Source organism: Urocitellus parryii, chromosome 4, assembly GCF_045843805.1.
Source record: "Urocitellus parryii isolate mUroPar1 chromosome 4, mUroPar1.hap1, whole genome shotgun sequence".
Lineage (NCBI taxonomy): Eukaryota > Metazoa > Chordata > Mammalia > Rodentia > Sciuridae > Urocitellus > Urocitellus parryii.
In genome coordinates, this window is record NC_135534.1 from 65,767,914 (window position 1) to 65,785,848 (window position 17,935).

Consider the following 17,935-nt stretch of genomic DNA (forward strand, 5'->3'; position numbering starts at 1 on the left):
AAATGTCCCCTGCCCCATGGAGCCAGCCACACATGGGTCATCCGCAAGGTATGCTGGAGTCCCCATATCCCACATTTCTCCTGGGGTACAAGGGAGGGTGGCTTTTGCAGCTGGAGCAAGAAAGCTGCTTGGCCCTGGAGATGATTCGTGCAGCAGGCCCAGGTCCTCCCCCGCCAGCCACTGTCCGGTGCCACCAAGGCCTTTCACTGCAGGGAAATCTGCACTGGTGGGTCCTTAGGAGTCAGATGCAACGGGACCCAGACCCTTCCCCACCCCTCAGCCTGCCTCCATGAGTTGGTGAGAGCCGAGAGGAGAGCCAAGCCCAGGGCCCTGACCAGCCCTGTGAGGCCAGCAGGCGCTGTGGATGGACGGACGGACGGACGGACGTGCAAGGACGAGGGAGGAAGACAGACCCCACCAAGGCAGGAGGAAGAGGAACAGGCACGGAGGGTCCTTCAAGTCACATGCAGGCAAGCGGGTTGCTGAAGAGGCGAGCAGAGGCGGCTCTCAGCAGACAGGGTTAGACCAGCTGATCCTCAAGGGTTAATAAGCATATATGCAAATGACCCTCCACCCCGCCCCCTGGCCCGCCCCCCAAACATCCGCAGGCAGGGTTTGGCTTACTTCGTATCAAGTTCTATGAGATTTGTGTCTACTGGCGCCTCGTTCTCTGGAACTGAACACAATGAGGGCAAGGTGCCCAGGGATTAGTGTGGAATTGGGGACAGGCCGGCTAAGATGAGGGGAGGGGGGGCAAAAGGGAGCTCATCCCAGGTCTTGAAACACCCCAAATCATCTTAAAGGCAGGAGGGTACAGGGAGGGTCCTGGATGCCCACTGCAGTCCCAGCAGATTTGAACCTCTGATCCTGTGCTGCCGGGACAGGTCTCCAACATGACAAATTCATTTCCAGCTTGCGTAAGTTTCTCTAAGAGGGTCTGGGTTTCGTAGCTTTTATTTGTTTTTCACATTTTAACCTCTCTGAATTTGGAGTGTAAAAAATCAATGACATTTCACATTTCAGCTTAATCGTGGGACCACTGTTTGCCTTTGTATATGCAACACGCAGTCCCTTGGGAAACAGCCTTAGATCCAAAGAAGTATAAACACTCCGTTATCAATTGGGGAAAAAAAAATTTAAAAAGGAAATGCTGTATCAACAGGTCATCTCATCTGTGTGGCTCCTTCCCCCACTTCCAGACAGGCCCCAGCCCATCCCTGGATGCCTGGCAATGAACTTTCTCTCTTCCTCTCCCACAGAGGCAGGAGCCAGCGCTCACTGACTCCTAGCAGATCAGAAGCAAATATGAGTGGTGGGCCCCACAAAAGACCTGGGGAGCTTGGGAAAGGGTGACACTAGGCTGAAGGCTAGCTCAGAGGGATGTAGGATGAGGGGGTAACATGGTGGAGGAGGAAACTAGCTCTCTGGAATCCCCCCACCCCAATGACCCACAGGGCCTGCTTACCTTCCCGATGTGGGGGTTCCTCTTTGGGCTTGGGGTGCATTAAGGTGAAGGGCAGTTCCACAGCCACATCGCTGAAACACAGACCCAAACACAGTCAGCCCTGGGCCAAGCCTCAGGCTGTGAGCCCCAGTGCCCTGTCCGTCTGAGAACTGGGAGAGCTGTGTTAGAGGGAGATCCACCATGCTTCGGTGAGTATCTGTCTCTCTAGGAGTTGAACTAGGAGACCTGCTCTCCTGCTTCCAGAAGGAAATAGAAACCTCCCTTGTCCTGAGAAGAATCCCTGGATTCCATGGGCCAGAAGCAGATATAGGGTGGGAAAGGAGAACCCAGGGCAGTGTGCACTGTGGTCACGGGGTGGCTCTAGCAGTGCTCTGGGACCTTGCCCACCTCAAGTCATCACAGTCACCCAACTTTCCCTGACACTGCCCTTCCCAACTCCTGGATGGGACCCCTCCTGCCCTTGCTCCATCTCTCCATGCCTCAAGAAGCTCCTGGCAATGTGAAATCTGGATGTAGCACTATGAAGGCCCAGGACTAGGGCTATCTACACCATGCACAGAGTCTGGAAGCCTTGTGAAAGATGGAGGGGAGGGGCTATGGGGAAGAACTGACTACCGGCCAGTGCCTCTGACAAGGCCTCTCTCCCTTGCTCCTGACAGAATAATAAAAGCAGACATTTGCATGGCGTGACTGTGCCAAGGACTGTTCTAAGCCCCTTCCTTAGAGGAACTCATTTAATCCTTATAACAACCCTATTATTCACCCCCAATGTATGGATTGGGAAACTGAGGCACAAGGAAATTAAAGTCTCTTACATACAACTATTAATTGTAAGTGATGGAAAATTCTGGCTCCATAATTCACTCCCTTAACTACTGTGACAACAGCAGAATTGAGACTGACAGAAGCAGCCCTGAAGGCATCTTTCAGCTTGGGTGCCATCACCCTAGGACACCCCCCAAACCCTGAGTGCCTGCAGGCATAGCCACATTTATTGGTTTTGTTGCTCAAGGCAGCTGGGAAGGGTGAAGGGACAGGGAATGGAGTGGTTAGGGCACAAGTTATGCCATCAGAAAGGCTCTGCCAGCCTCCCTCTCATTGGTGGAGGACTTTACAGCCTTGAGTCCCACTCAGCTCATCTGGAAACATGGGAGAACAACGCCTACCTTCTAGAAGCACTGGAATTTCCAGCAGACATTGTAGGTAAAAGATCTGGTTAAACTGTGAAGCATGAGCCTGTCAGAACCAGTACTTCCCCTCCATGGGAACACAGGGGTCTTTTGTTTTGGGTTTTCTTTTTTTGGTACTAGGAGTTGAACCCAGGGCACTCCATCATTGAGCTACATCTCCAGCCCTTTTTATTTTTTATTTCAAGACCAGGTCTCACTGTTGCTGGGGCTGGCCTGGAACTTGCAATCCTCCCACCTCAGCCTCTGGAGTTGCTGGGAATACAGGCGTGTATAACTGTGCCTGGCAACATGAGGGTCTTATAAGACTTTTTTTCTTTCTTTCTTTTTTCTTTTTGGCAGGAGGTACTGGGAATTAAACTTAGGGGCACTTGACCACTGAGTCACATCTCCAGCCCTATTCTGTATTTTATTTAAAGTTGCTTAGCATCTTGCTTTTGCTAAGGCTGGCTTTGAACTCACCATCCTCCTGCCTCAGCCTCCTGAAGGCTCTTTCTTTTTCATTGGCTTTTTCCTTTCCTTTCTGGTGTGTGTGTGTGGGGGGGGGGGGGTCTTGTTTTGTTTTTTGCTTCCAAAGTGTTCACTTGGAAGACTGAATTGTCCAGCCTTCATGGAGACCACATAGGATATGGCTGAAAGGATCTGGACCTTAATTTTCCCCCAAGACATAAGGGATAGGAAAAGGGACACTTCTGACTCCTCTTTGGGACTTTGGAGAACAGCATAAAGCTGGGCACAAGTCTAGGTTCAGAAAGTCTTTGCCAAATTATACAGAACTAAATTGAATTATTGTCATCTCTCAAACTAGACCAAGATTTCTTAGGATGGGTGACACTGCCATCTTGTGAAGGGAAGCCAAATGGCTATGTTGGGGGCATTTTTGGAATGTTAAATCCATCCAACCAATTACAAGGGAATCTTGTCTACAAAAGTGGATCTCTGAGGACCTGTCCTTAGCAACACGCAGCCAGTAGTTCGTTCTCATTAGTGTAGAAGTTTCTAAGCCACGAGGCCTGCATTTCTCCTAAACAGCCTATAAATCAGGTGATTGGAATTCAGTCAGCTCTGCTGGTGGCCACTCCCCAGATCACTGCTGTCTGTAAAGGTCCCTGTCACTGGAATGGGATGAAAGAGCATGGCAAGGTTTTTATGGAAAGGCCAGGTCTCCCTCATCCCTAGAGAAGGGTCTAGCCCAGCACACACCTGGTCCCAAGTCCTGAAATGACCACTAGATTCCTTTCAACCCAGTACCCTGGTCCTGACCAGTTAGGCCAATTGTCTCTGGGCCCTCCAGGGAGGTGGCTCAAGCAGGATGAAGGAGGGACTTTACCTGGACGCAAGATCTCCCAACAGGCTGGGTGGGCCAGAGGAGGCAGGAGGAGTGGTCAGGAGAGAGTGCAGAGAGGAAGAAAAAACACATTATTCACCTCCTCAGCTGCCCCGCAGAGCAGGCGGACCCGAGGGACACACCCCCGACCCCGGCACAGCTCTGACTGCTTATCCAGGGAGAGTGACATGGCATCTACCTACCCAGGGGCCGAGGTGGGCCCCCAGATCCTCCTCTGTAAAGGAGGTGTAAGAACATCTCCCTGCCAGGAATAGCTAATGGCAGAAGGAAGACTTTGGGGGATCCCAGAAGCATATGGAAAATTGTGGGTCCTCAAGGTCACATGACATGGGATTTGGGATTTAGAGAGGTCCTATAATATACAGTCAGTATCACACACTGCCACCTGCAAAGAGTCATTATTTTAATAATAAAGAGACTCAATGTCTAATGTTATTTCATTTTTCAATCTTTCCATAGACATTTATGAACTAAGTTAAGGGGGGGAATCCCCAAATTAGAAGCCTTAATACTTGATTTATAATATGTACCCCAATATATGGGGCAATGGGAGCTTTTTCTAAGCTTCCACCAAACTATATGCTGTAGGACAGGAAATACATCCAGTCCACTACTGGGACCCCAGCACCCAGCCTGTGACCCAGGGCTCAGGGAGGAGAGTTCAGGAACCATTTGGACTTCTGTTTCCCCATCTATAAAATGGGAGTCAGCTGAGCTAGCAAATCCCCAATCCAGCTCAGGGGTTCTGAGCCCCTTTGGCCGTTTCCCCAGCAGATCAGCCTGGGCAAGAGTGGGTGGGTGCTATGTCTAGAGGTGTGTGAGCATCGTGGTGCCCTCCAGGACCTGCTCTCCCTCCTGGGCCAGGCACAGTACTCAGCACAAGGTCCTGACCTGCCATGAAGAGGACAAGAGAGTGGGGAAAAGACGGGACGGGGAAGGACGGCCCAGAGCCACTGGAGGAGAGGGAAAGGGAGTTGAGGAGAAGAGGAACAGAAAGGAGGAAAAGAACAGAAGTCCTCCTGCCCCATTCCTCCTCCACAAGAGATACAGCTGAAAGGTCCAACGGGAGGAATGGGGTGGGGGGCTGCAGGCCCCTCCACATTTGGGCTCTTAGGCTGGGCTAGAACACTCACCCGCCCCGAGACACCACCAGCTTCACCTTCACTTTGTAGGAAACAATGATCCCCAGGATCTCACGGTTGGCGCCTTCCCTCAACCTGCAAGGTGATACAGGGAAGCTGATCCACAGGATTCTCTGATGGGTGAGATACTGCAGGTGGTAGGATGCGGTGGAGGACAGCACTGTCCATCCCTCTCCTGGCCACTCAGCTACCATGTCCAATGGAGCCCAGTGAGTGGCCCACCCTGGTCCCAGCGGAGGTGAGAAAAGGTGACCTCTACCCTTAGGAAGCTGGAACTTGGAGCCCCGAGTTCCAGATTTGGAGGTGAGAGCCCTCACTGTGTGCTTGGTAAGCTCCCAACCCCTGAGTGGCCAGTGTCTGGCAGGGCTGTGAGGGGCGGGGCTCTAACTCCTCGCTAATGAGTCCAGCTTCTCCCAGCCACGGTTTAGAGCTCAGTAACTTGTGAGCAGAAAGGGCTGGGAATTTGGAGAGGCTGGGGGCAGTTGTGGGCAAGGGTCAGGAGGTGACTGGTGACTGGTGCCCTGACAAAGTCTTGAGGACAGGTAGGGTTAGAGCCTGGGTAGAGGAGCCAGTGGGAATCTTGGAGGTAAGTGGGCAGCCTCTGCAGGGCATGAGGAAGAGAGGCTGGTCCAAGGGCAGCCTGGGTTGGCAGCGGCGGGGGGGTGGGGGAGCAGGGGTGCAGAGGCAGTTTGGAGCCCAGCCAGAGGGCGGGGCTCAGCAGGGAGGGTGCAACAGGCACCCCACACCCCGAGGCTCTGCTACAGCAGGGTGACCTGGAGGATTCAGTGATGCCCACGGGGCAGTAGTGACAGACGGCCCAGGGGTCCCTGACTTGAAGGGATGCGCCATGTCTGGTCCACCCAGCTCACTGTCCTGAGCTCTCCAGTCCCCCTTCTGCTGGGGTCCTCCTAGGAGTTCCTCCTTCCCTCTGGCCTCGCTGGCCTCAGGCTCCACCCTTCTGACTGAGGACACCAGGTCAGGATCTGCTGCCTCTGGCAGGAAGCCTTTCCAGGCTGCTCCTCCAGACCAACTACCAGGGCTGGCACAGACCGAATGAGCCAGGTCTAGTGGCCTGTGTTGTCCTTTGGGTCCCCCCAGGAGGGTGGGCGAAGCTGGACAGCCTCCCTGACCACTCAAGCCTCTGTGGACAGGCCATAGACAAGGCTGAGGGAAGAGGGCAGCCTGAGCCTTTTCCTTGACAGTTGGGACTAAGGACAGCAGCAGGAGCCTGAGACCAGGAGGGCAGGTCCTCACAGGGTGCTGGAGGCCAGGTTCGTGTCTTCATGCTTGAGCTTCCCATCCAGGGCGAGGCCCCGCTTCTCTCGGTTATTGGCCAGGAAGGGAGTCAGCGTGTAAACTTTGCAGAACGTCGAACTGGGTGCCACAGTGTCACTGAAAGAAGGGAAGCAGGTGTGGAGGTGGCCCTGCCCACAGCCAATCCCAGCCCTGTGCCCCAACCCAGTTAGGACATCTAGCAGGGCCTGGCCCCGAGTTCCCTCTGCCAACACTCCATTCCCCAACTGCAGAGAACACTTGGGCTAGGCCTGGCTCTGGCAGGGAGACCACAGCCACCCAAAAGAGGCACATCTATGCCATACCCAGCAGGGACCCCGGGGTGGAGAAACAGCACAGCACTACGCAGTACATTTACCTTTAAAATGACAGCTACCTGCAACCATGAATGAAGCCATGGGACACCATGAACCCCCCACCCAGACTACGCAATGAAAACTTCGCTTTATGGCACATCTAGCCATGGTGCAGGGTATTTGGGTTGTTCCGTTTTTTTCTAGTGCTTGCTCCATCCCCTCCCCCTTTCAAGGAGATAGCAGGGGTGCAGCAGATGGGGCGGGGGCAGTCCTGGAGCCAGCCTCAACTTTGCCTCTTGTCAGCTCCGTGAGCTGAGCAGGTCACAGCTCTCTGAGCCCATCTCCCCATCATCATACTAGGACAGTAGCAGCCCCCACCTCACAGGCCTCCGCAGGAAGTAAAGAGACCAGGCAGGCCATCCACAGGAGCAGCGTCCTGCTGTCCCTGCTGGCTGCCCTGCGCTCCTGTGCACATTGGCAGAGCTGAGGGTGTCCCCTCTGGATCTGGGTCACCTCACTGCACCCTTCACCAGGAATCTATGCGTCATGGCTTTGTTTTTTATTTTTTCTATCAATAGTGGGTAGAGGAAATAACCAAAAGGAGGGAATATTTGATCTACTCATACCACAGTCACATTAAAAACTATCTCTGAGATCACGTAATAACTTTTTTTTTTTTTTTGTGGTACCAGGGATTGAACCCAGGGGCACTTGACCACTGAGCCACATCCCCAGTCCTTTTTTTTTATATTTTATTTAGAGATTGGGTCTCATTTAGTTGCTTAGGGCCTTGTTAAGTTGCTGAGGCTGGCTTTGAACTCTCCATCTTCTTGCCTCAGCCTCCTGAACTGCTGGGATTACAGGCATATGCAACCATACAGGTCACACCAACTCTTAAAATGTCTTTAAGTTGCAAAAAATATTGACTGTAATTATATATGAATAAATATCCCCATATATGTAAAACTAAATACAATGCAATTGCCACACCACCCCAAAAACTAACAGCAAAAGAAAAAAAAAAAAGATGTGTCTTCTTTTGGGAGTATTCACTTCCTCTAGATAAGATGCCTTTCTTAAGATCTCTCCTCACATCTTATCTGCCAATTAATTTGGGACAAAGTTCCATGCTCACCCGTAGCAGCTCTCCTCAAACCTGGACATTTTTTGTTTTCTGTACAATTATTCTGTACCCTCCCACATATACCCCTTTTACCCAATGAGGGGGATTACTAAAAGTTGTACACCCAGGGCTTTTGCCCCAGCTCTCAGGAGCTCAGAGCAAAAGTTTCTCCTTTCCACCCAGGTTTCTGGTACAGTGTCATTATTCTCACTCAACAACCCAATTTCCTTTCACTCCTTAGCTCTTGTTTTGTTGTTCAAGGTTTATGGAGTCTTTTGACTGCAGTGTACATTTTCTTTTTTAACTTTACTTTTTTGTTATAGATGGACACAATACCTTTATTTTATTTATTTATTATGTGGTGCTAAGTATCAAACCCAGTGCCTCACACGTGCTAGGCAAGTGCTCTACCACTGTTAACTAAATCAGGTGGACGGTTTCTGAATCTCTTCTACATCATCTTTTCTGAGTGGCAAGGAAGGCTGAGGCCCAGCCCTCCGCCAGGTGGAGAAGAGCCAGCTGGGCCTGTGACTGGACTGCCCCCCAACCCCCCCGTTCCCGAGGCCCAGCGTGCGCTCACTTACTCAGCCTCCTCCATGGCCACGGGGCACTTGTACTGTGCTGTGTTGAAAAGGCAGATGTCTGCATACTGGCGCACTAGGGAAGGAGGCGGAAGGGCGCATGAACCAGGGGGGCCCAGCCCAGGGGGTATTCCCGGCTGCCTGAGGTGGGATGCCTAGCCCCAGGGAACGGCCAGAGTCTACCTGGGAGAATTTGTAGGACACCACCGCCATCTTCCACCCAAAATGTAGCCTCTGAAATACCCATTTCATTCCATAGCCAAAGGTCATCCCTGTAGGGACAGCCGTGTCCAGGGCCCAGGACACCTGAGATTAGGGATGGCCTGAACTGGCCATGAGCAGCCTGAGGCACCAGCCTCCAAGGGTCTCTTGGCTCAGGGCAGGCCCTAGGCTTCAGAAGTCTTTGGCAGTAGTTATCTCAAGGATCATGACAAGAGGAGAGCCTCTAGTGACCCCCTCTCAACCCTTGAGAGGGTCCCCTCTTGCCCACCCCAAGCTGACCCTCTCCCCAGGGTACCCGAGATCTTGATTTTCTTCACTGTCTTGTTGGTGTTGTTGGTGACGTGGACGTTGACGCTGATGGGTTCTCCATGGTAATAGATCTGGGAGAAGAAAGGAGAGCCTTGGTTGGGAAGACACCAACGTTCTAGGTGAAGGGAAAGAAGAAACAGCCCTCCCAAGCTCCTCAAATCTAAGCTATTCTGACAACTGCCCCAAGGGCTTCAGCCACTTCCCATTAATGCAAATATAGCATTGAAGCCACCAAGTATATTAGCTTTCAGTTCCCTTGTGGGACCATTGAGAGGTATTTGAATTAGAAGGTATATTCCCAGCACCAGTCCTGTCCTGGCCACCAGTAAGGATGACTATAATAATAGCCATGTGATATTGGACAGGTTGCCTAAGCCTCTGAAAGTCTTTTTCATATCATCTACCCTGAGTGGCAAGGAAGGCTGAAGCCCAACCTTCTGTATACAACAGGGGTTGAACTAGGGAATGTCTCAAGTCCTTGCCAGATCAACAGTTTGGACACAGGAGGCTCTGGAAGGAGCTGGGAAGGAGAGGAAGGGCTGCCCAGTTCCCTGAGGGAACCAGCTCTGAATTCTCACTGTAGGGTTTCAACCCACATCTTGTCCCAGGTACCTGCCTGCAGCTGCCTGCAGGGAAAGAGGGTGTCCATGCCTCGAGGAGAAGCCCCCTGCACTCAGAGCAGGTATCAATCAGCTGGATTAGAGTCCCCCGCCTTTGTCAGGTGCTGCCTCATAGTTTAGGGCTAAGCAAGATTATGGCAGGGAGTCTACGGGCCCCCTCTGTACCCCTCTTTACCTTTACCACTGGCTTGCAGGGAGTCGGTGGGGTATAAGGGCCCTTGTGGAGCAGCCCCACCCCTGCCAAGCCCAAGCTTCATACCTCCTTGTCCAGGGAGGCTTCTAGGTGCAGGGGCTTGTCCGACATGAGGAACTGCCTGGTGGTCTCAGCTGTGGGCTGGGGGCCAGGCCTCTCTGGGGCATACTGAACCTTCCGGATGACCAGGCGCACAGAATTCCTGGTGGAAAGGGTGGAGTGAAAGATGCCAGGGTCACCTGCCTCAACCCCTTTCTTTGCAACCTCTACATCCCTCTCTTACTTAAGAGGCTGCCAGGGCGCCCACTGCCAGCTAACTAGAGAGGCTGACCTAGACTGTCACCACTTGGCCCACTCCATCCTTCCCCATTCTGTCCCTGAGCCACTCCATGGAAACTCCTCATTTGGGTCTGTGTCTTGGTACCCAAGAGGATGGTAAGAAAGGAACTGCTTTCACCTCCTGCTTCCTCATGTCACCTAGTAGTGTAAGCTCCTGATGGATAGAGACTTGTCTAAATTGTTTACTGCTATGTTTTTAGCAGCTACGACAGTGCCTGCCATGGAGTGAAGACCCTTTAAGTAAAACATGCTCAGAGGATGGATCCCAGGAAGAAACAGGGGCTTGGGAGGTGTGGGGTTCAGCCAGAGGGTTGCAGGACAATGAAAGGGGACCCTCAGTGAGGGGGCGGAGGCCCACAGATGGAGGGGCTCAGTGAAGGTGACAGAGCTCCGAGAGGAAGTGAGGACACAGAGCTGAGGAAGGGATGGGGACTCAGTGAGGCCATCTCTGTAGCATGCAGGGAGTGCTGGCATTGCTCAGACAAGCCACAAGCCACCTCCACCCCCAGGAACCAGAGTCAGGATCACACTCCTACCCCTCCTCTCCCTAACTGTGTGGCCTTGAGTCACGGCACTGAGCCTGAGCCGCCTCAACTGTAAAATGTTGACAACAGCAGGACCCACCCCTCAGGCCTGCTATGGAAGCTAAGCCAGTCCACAGCTGCCCAGCACTCGGAGCATGTCTGGCACCTAGTCAGCCCTGGAGAAATGATAGCTACTATCTCTTTATCACTAGTAAGTCTTCCGTGTGGACTTCTTCATTTCGTGTGGACTTAAAGGTCCCATTGGTGGTGGAATGAGGGTGGTGGCTCTCAGTGTTGCCTCCTTTCCCTTGTTCTGGTCAAGTTCCTTCCCACACCCACAGTACCCTTCCTTCCCTACTACTAGTCTCAGGTCTTAGGAGGAAAAAGGGGAATAATGAAGTGAGGGAGAAGGTTCTAGTCTCATGCCCATGAGCTGCCAGGGCTGCTGATGGAAACACCTGTAGTACACCCTGTGGCCACCAGATGGCAAACTTGAACCACTCCCTAGAAAGGCTGCCTAACTGGTGCCAGCCTCCTGTATGTAGGAACAGGCTTTGGATGTGGTGGCATCAGAGTTGCTGGCTAAGGTCCGTCAGGCCAGGAAGCAGGACAGGACTTGACCACAAGAAGGGCATCCATGAAGTCAGGGCTAGCTTTGTTTTGGCTGCCAACATGGGTTCTCTCTATAGGGGACTTCAGGAGAGCGCATTCCCTTCTCTGAGACATGGGTTCGCTCTCCCCACTTCTTTCTCTTGCTTAGAGGCCCCTACTGACACACTTACTCCATCTCCTGCTGATCCCCTCCCAGAAAGAAAACTGGGAAATGATAGCCTGCAGACATCCTGCTCAGCATTGAACACAATCTGAATTTAGGATTTTTTTTTCCAAAAATAAAAAGACCAGCAGTCTGGAGAGGATGAGACTAGAGGAAGGAAGATGAGGGAGGGAACTGGTACAGTGGTGCAAAGGAGAAGCGGATCCTGAGCCAGAGCAATTGAGGCCACCTCCCCCTGGAAGCCTTCCATGACCTGCCTGCCTTCCAGAGTGCCCTCCCAGAGCTCTGAGGCTGGAGTGTGCAGCCTTCCATGCAAATTTCTAGGTACTGTGACTTAGCTCCCTTCAGACTCTTCAGACCTCCCTTCTGTCCCCTCCCTCTCCACAGCCAGCGCCTCACGCACCTCTTATGGATCTTCTCCTCCAGGTTCTCAGCACAGAATGCTTTGACTTCATAGTCCACACCACAGGCCTGTGGAGGAGGCGGAGCTGACCCCGGGGCCTTGGAAGAGGCAGGGTCTCCAGGGCACAGCCAGCCTGCACTCATTTTACAAACCAGGACACTGGAAGGGACGCTAAGCTTCTGCAGCCCACAGCTCCTGGGTATGACGCCAAAGCCTTGTACTCAGCCCCCGGACGGCACTGCCCCCTTCTGCAGCTGCCTACTCCACCAACATTCCCACTGAGCTATTCCTGACTCCACCATCACCAGGAGTCCAAACCAGTGTTTCTAGGTCCTTCTCCCTGGACTCCAGCCTCAGCCCCTTGGCTGTCCTCATCATAGCAGCTGCCCAGAAATGACAATAGGCAGCCCTGCCCGGGGACACCTACTATATGCAGACCCTGCTCCAGTGTCTCCCCCCAGCCCTCTAACAACATGAAAAGGCACACCCTGTTATCTCTGCCTGGCAGATAAAGAAATTGCTTTGGAGGTCTGGGGCCTGGGGCACTGCAGGTGTAGCTTCTCTCTGAGCCTCCATTTCCTCTGTGAGGAACAGTGGTGATTGCACCGCCATACAAGGTTGTGAGGCTAGGGGTAGATCCTCAGAACATTTTGGTCCAGTTGCAGCCAACAATAGGATCAGTGACAGGGACATATCACGGGATGTCGGGGTGAAGCTAACTATATCTGCAACCTGGTCTGAAGAGACTGGTTGACCCAGGAGGGATCAACCAGGCCTAGACCGTAGGAGTCTCTAACAGGGAGGGTGGTTCTACATGTCCAGCACCTCCCAGGGAGAAAGCCAGGGACCTGGGGACATGAGAGTCCTGGACCCAGAGAGATGATGCCTTCAGGGGGCACCTACCTTCCCTGTGTCTTCAGGCCCTGGTTGCAACGTCACAGAGCATGGAAGGTTTGGAGGGATCTGTTTAGAAGACAGAATCAGCCATCTGTCACATCTACCACTGTCCCTCCCTGGGTCTCCACATCCCTGACACTCCCAAACTCCCACACACACTCATCCAACCAGGGCCCAAGGACAGGCCATCTGCCCCCACCAGACTAGGGGTCCCTGGAATAGGCTGTGTCTCCCCCATCAGAACACGCCACACCGTGTGCCATCCAGGGCCAGAGGCCCCTCCAGTGAAGACAAGGACTTAAGTATTCTTCATCTAAAGGGTTTGGCCCAACCCACTCCTCGCAGCAATGGTTGAGAAAGGTGTTTCCATGATGTCTACTGTGGCTCCTGAAAGATGTCCACACCCTAATCCCCAAATCATGTGACCAATGTTACATTATACAACAAGAGGACTTTGCAGATGTGATCACGGTAAGAACATTGGGATGGGGACAGGCATCTGGATGGTCCAGGTGGGCCCAATGTACTCATGAGAGACAGAAGAGGAAGCTGAAGAGTCTGTGCAAGAGTGAAGGTCGGAGAAAGGCTCAAAGCACCATTGCTGGCTCTGAGGGTGGAGGAAGGGGACCAAGAGCACAGGAGTGTGCGCAGCCTCCCTGGAATGTGAAGCTGGAGAAGCCGCGGGCATGGGCGCTCCCCTAAAGCCTCCAGAAGGGACATGGCCCTGCCCACGCGTTGGTTTTAGCCCCGTGGAAACAGAATGGTAGGTAAGGTCATGATTGTGTGTCATTTTAACTGGTTGGCCACCAATGTGTGGTCACTTATGACAGCAACCAAAGGAAACTAATACATCCACATGAAAAGATGCTTCTGTGCCTTCCCTCCATTCCCCACTGCTCATGGGACGGGGAAGATGCACAGAATCAGAGAGTCTACGAGACAGAAATTGTGAAATGCGAACCTTGGAATCTCAGAACTGAAAGATGGCAGGACAGAGAGGTACAGCCCTTACACCCCCCCCCCACCCCCGTGAGCTGGGTCGACACTGGGCACACTGGCAACCGACCTGAGGGGGAACACCTTGTCACAACCCAGGGCTCTTTCTCTTCAGCCACCTCTGGGCCCCCCTTTCTCCCACCAGTGACCCAGGCTTGGGAAGGTCCGAGGAATAGCCCAGAGGTAAGGGTGACACCCCCAGCAGTGGCTGGAGAAGAGACACTTACCAGGTAGTGTAAGTGACAGTGCCCCAGGTCCCAGCGTACCCTGGGGAACTGGGTGACACAGAGCGGCTGCCCCCGCTGCCCCCATGTGCCCACCCTGAGCGCTTCCTGGAGGCGGCCCCTCTGGACCGGGGCCCGGGTGGGGCTGGCAGTCCCTGACCTCAAAGGTGAAGGGGTAGGCGTGCTCGCCCAGCTTCTTGATAAGGCGCTCCTGCAGCCGCGTCAGGGGCTTCTTGTCCTCGGGGGCCGGCGGGAAGGACTGCACGTTGGCCACAAACAGGTCTTTGCGAAAGGTCAGGCCCAGGACGTCCAGGTCCTCCCGGCCATAGCGGAAGGCGCAGGTCAGTGTCACATAGACTGTGGGGAGCAAGAAGCACTAAGGAGGGGGCCGGGAGGGCCACATCTACCCACCCACCCCGAGAGTGCCGACTGGAAGCCACAGGCTTGTCCCAGGCTCCCATGGAGCGGGCGTGCTCTGTCCCTTGGAGGGGCTGTTACTCAAGACCTGGAAGGACGGCCCCTGGCTGGCCCCCAGGAGGAAGTAGGGCTGCCTGCTCAGCCAGCTCCATCCTCCCCGTCCCAGTCCCATGTGTGAGGGTCACAGGTCATGGACTGTTTGATGGGGTCAGGGGCTGGCAGAGCATGAGAAGCAAGTGCAGGGCAGTGTCCAGGACACAGGGTCTCAGCCCAGCCCAGCCCCTGCCCTGCCTCCCTGCTGGCTGGGCACAATCTCTTCCGCTTTCTCCTCTGAGAAAGAAGACCCTGAGTCCTGCCTTCTCGGCACCCCAGCCTTGTCACCATCATGACACAGTGATAAGAAAAGTACTCTGGCGCTGATAAGGTCTCCTAGCCTGGGCATGGGCAGGGCTGCCCCAGCTGGAGGAGGCAAGAGCGCCTATGTGGGTGCTTGCAGAACGGGACCAGTGAGATGGGCAGGGAGGGGCAGTTAGATTAGCCAATATCCTGCCTGGAAGTCAGGAAGACCCTGGGCTGAGGTTGGTGGGAAGAAGCCCTGGCAGGTGGGGGTGGGCCACAACCTACCTCTCCTCTCCTTGAGATACTCAGGATCCACCAGGACCACACCATCTGGGGGAGACAGAGAGTGAGCAGACCCTCCCAACTTGGCCTCCCTCCCCAACACCCACCCAAACCAGCCATCTCTCCTTCCAAAAGCATAAGAAATCAGAAGGCCAGCAGCACCCAGGGGTGGCACTCTACCTCCCAGCCTTGTCCCAACTGTGCCCACCCTCTGTCCACCCCCAGAATGCCCAAGAGCCCACTATTGACTTTGGGCAGGCTACTTCATTTGTGTTTCTTCATCTATTTCTAAGAATACTGTAGGTCTGAAACCTGTAGGCCAGGTACACTCTGGAATTCAGAAGTTCTGAATTATAGCGAGGCAATACGATACATGTTCTGCATTTTAGGTACTTCCCCCTATGGGATGGACACCTGCTAGAGAAGCCAGGAATACCTCTACAGGGGAACACAGATAAAGTCACATGCCATGTAATGTTTCAGAGGACCCCACTTAGAAGGTGGTCCCATGAGATGATACCACCTAGTGACATAGTGGTTGTCTTAGTTTGTGTGCATGCACACTATAACATTCCACAATGACGAAATCACTTAGCGATGCCCTTCTCAGAACATGTCCCCATCGTGAAGTGACACATAAGACTAACAAAGGCCTCACATCAGTTCAGCCTCAGTTTGCTGATAGATGAACTCGATATCAAAGTTAGTTAGGAATAGAGTTATGTTTTTGGAGCATTCTAGATTTGGGATCTGTGGATCCGGACTGTGATCCACGTGAGGACAGGTGGGTGGTCTGTGTCAATGTGCACAAGTGTGAAATGTGTCATGTGTGGACAGTGCTTAGACAGAGCCCAGCACATATGAGCATGACAGAGGGTATGGACTGTGTCCTGATGTCCCTCTCCAGCCTGTTTCTTAAAGTGGAGTGCCCAGCTGGACACAGAGGACATTTTCTTGGCCCAGCACTCCAGGAGGCCAGGAGCATTGGCTCGGGGTCATCTCCTTGCCTGGCATTCCCAGCCCATCTCTCCCTAAACCTTCTCTCACTCTCCACCCACACCCTGAGACACTACCCACCCAAGCCCATGTCACCCCCACAGCCAACCCTTTGGGGAATCTCAGATGACTTAATGGGAAGTGAGTGTCTGGGAGGCCAAGACACTCACTCAGTGGTCCAGCCCATCCTGGGCAGGTCCTGGGACAGCTGGTCAGTGCATGCCCAACTCATCCCCCAGCCTATCCAGGCATCTTCCTTCTGTTCATGGTGATGTGTCCTTTGTGTTATGTCCTGCACTGGACACCAGGGCTCAGTGGATCATCAGTACATAGGGAGCCCCAGTGAGGGCAGCTCACCCCACCAGGGGTGTCATGAAAGGCTCCCTAGGGAGAGAGGCTGGAGCCAGGTCTCAAAGGACAAGCAAGGATTGTCTACTGGATGACTAAGGGTTAGGCCAAGGCAGGCAGAGGAACGGCATGGCTCTGAGGCCTGGGAGCAGATACTGTAGGCAGGGGAAGATCATAAATATCCCACTGGGCCAGGCACGGTGGCATAGGCCTACAATCCCAGCAATTTGGGAGGCTGAAGTAAGAGGACTACAAGTTCAAGGCCAGCCTCAGCAACTTAGCAAGACCCTCAGCAATTTATGGAGATCTTGTCTCAAAATCAAAACTAAAGAGCACTGGGGATGTAACCCAGGTAAAGTGCTCCTGGGTTCAATCCCCAGTGCCCATGCCCGCGAAAAAAGACAAATGTCCCCTGATCCAGGCCAGGTTTGAACCAGCACCCAGGTTTGATGGGGAACATAGAGAGGATATTATCTGATCAAGCCAGAGGAAAATGTCATGATGGGCAAAGCATTTCTTATTGTGTGTCATGCAATCAACCCTGGACAACATCCCAGAGCCCTCTGGGTCCCCACAGCACAAAGTGGGTGTTCTGTAAACACCTGCTGGACAGCTCTCAGGTGACTGCATGTTCTGGGGAGCTGGTCCCCTCCTGCCCTTGCCCTCCTCCGGCCTCTGCTTCTGTCCTCAACAGGGCTGCTCAGCTCTGGGCTCAAGAGTCCTCTAGAAATAATGGCCCAAAGTCGATCACAGCCTCTCGGGGCCAGTTCAGGGAGAAGATGCAATTGGCAGAGGGAAGCACTGAGCCTCCGAAGACGCCAAACAGTCCCCAGACCTGGCTTGGGAGGAAGAGTGGAGTCACCCTGCCCCTGGGCATAAAGGGTGAGGTCTGGATGGAGCTGGCCTCCCTGAAGCTGCCGGGCCCTGTTCACACTCCTCTGGCACAGGGGTCCCCAGTGTTGGCAAGGAATTGCCCCTGGTGAGCTGAAACCTGCCCCATCTCTGAGTTCTGCTCTTGGCTCAGGAACCACACAGGTCCTCCCTGACCTCTGGCCCCAGGACAGCCCCTGGAGACAAGAGCAAAGAGGTGATATGGTTTAAATATGAGGTGTCCCCTGGCCAGGCACTGTGTTTCAGTGACTCGGGAAGATCGCAAGTTCAAGGCCAGCCTCAGCAACTTAGGGAGGCCCTGAGGCCCTAAGCAACTTAACGAGACCCTGTCTCAAAATTTTTTTAGACCCTGTCTAAAAAAAAAATTAAAAAAGAAAAAAAGGATCTAGGGATGTGGCTCAGTGGTTAAGCATCACTAGGTTCAATCCCGGGTACCAGAGAAAGAGAGAGAGAAAGGGGCGGGGTGTGGGGACAGGAGGTAGGCCCACCAAAGCTCATGTATTAGACAATGCGAGAAAGTTTAGATGGAAATGATTGAATTGTGAGAACCTTGATCTAATCACTGACGGGGACCAACTGGGTGGGAACTGCAGGGTAGTAAAGTGTGGCTGGAGGAGGTAAGTGACTAGGGGTATCCCTTTGGGGTATATTCTCTCTCTCTCTCTCTCTCTCTCTCTCTCTCTCTCTCTCTCTCTCTCTCTCTCCCTCTTTCGTTCCTGATGCTG

At 53.4% G+C, this 17,935-nt stretch overlaps 1 protein-coding gene across 2 annotated transcripts in view; it reads right to left on the bottom strand.

Annotated features, from left to right (window-relative positions):
- The window catches only part of Arrb1 (arrestin beta 1), a 77,860-nt gene that overhangs the window by 1,075 nt on the left and 58,850 nt on the right, over positions 1-17,935 (bottom strand). Inside the window, exons 4-15 of one of the 2 annotated variants that reach the window (XM_077796875.1) lie at positions 14,979-15,023; positions 14,098-14,294; positions 12,724-12,783; positions 11,821-11,888; positions 9,846-9,981; positions 8,953-9,037; positions 8,439-8,511; positions 6,397-6,534; positions 5,134-5,217; positions 3,983-4,006; positions 1,466-1,536; positions 625-676 (exon numbers count right to left, since the gene is read on the bottom strand). In XM_077796875.1, the coding sequence (XP_077653001.1) occupies positions 625-676; positions 1,466-1,536; positions 3,983-4,006; positions 5,134-5,217; positions 6,397-6,534; positions 8,439-8,511; positions 8,953-9,037; positions 9,846-9,981; positions 11,821-11,888; positions 12,724-12,783; positions 14,098-14,294; positions 14,979-15,023 (1,033 nt within the window). The remainder of the gene's footprint in view (positions 1-624; positions 677-1,465; positions 1,537-3,982; positions 4,007-5,133; positions 5,218-6,396; positions 6,535-8,438; positions 8,512-8,952; positions 9,038-9,845; positions 9,982-11,820; positions 11,889-12,723; positions 12,784-14,097; positions 14,295-14,978; positions 15,024-17,935) is intronic. The other variant, XM_077796874.1, reaches the window with a different exon arrangement.